This window comes from Coregonus lavaretus, assembly GCF_964263955.1.
Source record: "Coregonus lavaretus genome assembly, chromosome: 32".
NCBI classification, from domain to species: domain Eukaryota; kingdom Metazoa; phylum Chordata; class Actinopteri; order Salmoniformes; family Salmonidae; genus Coregonus; species Coregonus lavaretus.
Window position 1 is genome coordinate 20,070,693 of NC_140019.1, and position 3,142 is coordinate 20,073,834.

General features: G+C 36.5%; 1 protein-coding gene across 1 annotated transcript; it reads left to right on the top strand.

The window, feature by feature from the left end:
• The first annotated feature begins 282 nt into the window (after positions 1–282).
• Positions 283–2,313, top strand: LOC311107463 (leukocyte cell-derived chemotaxin-2-like). The gene is made up of 4 exons (XM_084149958.1): positions 283–414; positions 1,104–1,215; positions 1,532–1,683; positions 1,969–2,313. The coding sequence occupies exons 1-4, from the start codon at positions 375–377 to the stop codon at positions 2,133–2,135; spliced, it is 471 nt and encodes a 156-aa protein (XP_084006084.1). The 5' UTR covers positions 283–374; the 3' UTR covers positions 2,136–2,313.
• Positions 2,314–3,142: the final 829 nt, after the last annotated feature.

Sequence of the window (3,142 nt, forward strand, 5' to 3'; positions counted from 1 at the left end):
GGCATGCCCTGAGCTCCTGAAGTGAGCACTACTGGAGCACTACTTGAGCGAAATTGGAGCAGATGAGAAGTTACAGGTAATGTAATGGAGTTCAGGGTCATGTCACCATTTGTTTATCCTGCTGTCCACCATTTTGTTCTACCAATTGAGAACACCAAATATTTTTTCGGGATTTCACAAATTTAACAAAGAATTTCCACATTTCCACTCTGTGGTAAGAGTTTGAAACAAGGGTGTGTAATGTGGTAAAGTCCTCACTTCATGAGGTACTTAATAAAGCACAGACCTTGTGCAGTCAGAAGCACAGACTGAAGCTGAGCAAGACCTTCTTGTAGAGTTTCTCCTTGAGTGAAACCATCACCTCAGGCATCAACATGAAGACAGCTGTTCTTCTGTTTACTGTGGTCCTCATAGGTAAGAAGAACCCAAAATGACTTCTATTCGTTCAACTATTAGGTCAATCCATTACGATAGCTATCACGTTGTTATATAGATTAGATATTTCATATCAAGTAGCTGGTCAGCTCGCACATGCGATTTGGTTCTGGGTGCAGTTTCTGTTCAATATTATTTTGTCATCTTAAAGGTCCAATGCAGTTTTTATGTCAAAATCAAATCATTTCTGGGTAACAATTAAGTACCTTACTGTGATTGTTTTCAATTAAAATTGTTTAAAACAAAAAGCTACATGCAATTTCTCAAGCAAGAAATTTGCTAGGACTGTCTGGGAGTAATCTGAGAGAGGGGCCTAATTGGAGGAGCCAAATGTGAGGGATGTGTAACATGAAAACAAGCTGTTAATGGTAGAGAGGAAAAACTATATTTCTTATTGGTCTATTAACTTATTTTTATAAAACACCCAGAAATGTCAGGCAGTCGTTTCAAACAGCATTAACACTAAAAGAGCATTATCATAATTTTCACAATTTCACAGTATTATTCCAACCTCAGTGTAGAAATATATATAAAACACAGGAAAATCACGTTTTTGACTGCACTGCTCCATTAATATAAATGCCCGTTAGTTAGTTTAGTGGAAAAGAATATCAGCATAAAAGGGTTTCCTCCTCAGTCAACATATCTGTTGTCCATTTCATCTCTAGCTGTGTTGTTAGAGTGTGAGATGGTCAAGTTTGGTCAGCTGTGTAACGGCAACTCCAGTAACAGGAAGAGTACAGGGGACAACTTGGGACAAGGACAGTACGGAGCACACATGTAATGGCAAGTGTGTGTGTGTGTGTGTATTTGTGGCTTGCATTTTGATGTATCAGTTTGGTTTTGCTTTATTTGACTGTTCGCAATTTACTTCATAATTTAGTTGGTAAGATGGTAACCACATATAATAATTATTTCTAAGAACCCATTAGTACAATATGAATTATATCAATTTGATCTTAGACCCCTGCTCTGACTGTACACAGTACAATACTCAGAAAACTACAAGTGAAAACATACCATAGTGGTCTGAATGAAAGACTGTGAATGCTTTGTGAATCCCTCTGCATTAACCCCTTCTAATCTCTATGTCCAGAACAGACCATGTGCATGAGGGCATTGACATCGTGTGTAACGACGGGGCCACAGTGTACGCTCCATTTGATGTGAAACTCAACGGCAAAATGACTGTGTACACAAACCCGAAGAAGGCAGCCATCAACGATGGGATCAACCTCAGTGGGGAGGGTCAGTGTCTATCCAGAATCATTTGTTTTAATGCTCTGGAAGGAGATCAATAGTCTATCCTGAATCATTTGTTTTAATACCCTGGAAGGAGATCAATAGCACAGTTAACGCTATGCCTATTGTAATAATGCATCCCGATGTTCTGACTACTGTTTCACTGAGGTACAGTATATACCGGCAACTAATGTGTCACATGGCGGAATGTAATGGAAGAATATATGGCTAATTAATTGATTGACTGGTTGAATGATTGATCGACTCACACTGTGGTTTTCTGTTTTCCAGCTCTGTGCTTTAAGCTGTTCTACGTGAAGCCTGACAGTTACTCTGGGTTGGTGAAGAAGGGCCAGAGGATTGGGACCCTACTCCCCATGCAGAGTGTCTACCCAGGGATCACTTCTCACGTCCACGTCCAGATGTGTGACAAGTTCGACCCCACCAAAAACTTCTGATTGCAACACCTCTCCTTTAACCAATCAATCAACCAACCAATCAATAAAAAAATAAATCGACTAAATGATCATAATGATAGGCCTTACTGTGTTAAAACAATTATTTGTTATCCTTTTATTATTGTATAAAATACATAAATGTTGTAAACTTCTGAAATAAAGTTTTACATTCATTCTCTATTGGAATATATTCATAGCTTAAAAAGATAGACCACCTATCGTGAAATGATCATATTCTGACCTCTTACCTTTGTGATACTCCCACAACAAACAACATGTGTTGAAGTTTCATAGAGCTCATCATGACATTTATCATTGATTTGTCTTACTGGTTATACACTCCTATTCACTTCCTTGTTTATTTACATTAAACACATATCAGATGTCTTATGATTGATACAAGGACATCAAGCAGCTAACCCGTTATGCTGTTGTAATTTCTTTATGGGAAGCACTGGAGGCACATGAGAGATTATAAAGGTCTATGGCAATAATTATGTTTACATTATATTCATAGATAAAAAAAATGTAATGTGTTATTTTTATTTTTAGAGGGTAGATCAGTTTAATATTTCAGATAGATTGTAACTTCCATCAATGTAATTGTCTGCATCACTTCCAATCCCCCATATGTTTTTTTTCTCGCAAATATATATACATGTATATATATATATATATATATATATATATATATATATATATATATATATATATATATATATATATATATATATATATACAGTGGGGAGAACAAGTATTTGATACACTGCCGATTTTGCAGGTTTTCCTACTTACAAAGCATGTAGAGGTCTGTAATTTTTATCATAGGTACACTTCAACTGTGAGAGACATTGTATGATTTTTAAGTAATTAATTTGCATTTTATTGCATGACATAAGTATTTGATCACCTACCAACCAGTAAGAATTCCGGCTCTCACAGACCTGTTAGTTTTTCTTTAAGAAGTCCTCCTGTTCTCCACTCATTACCTGTATTAACTGCACCTG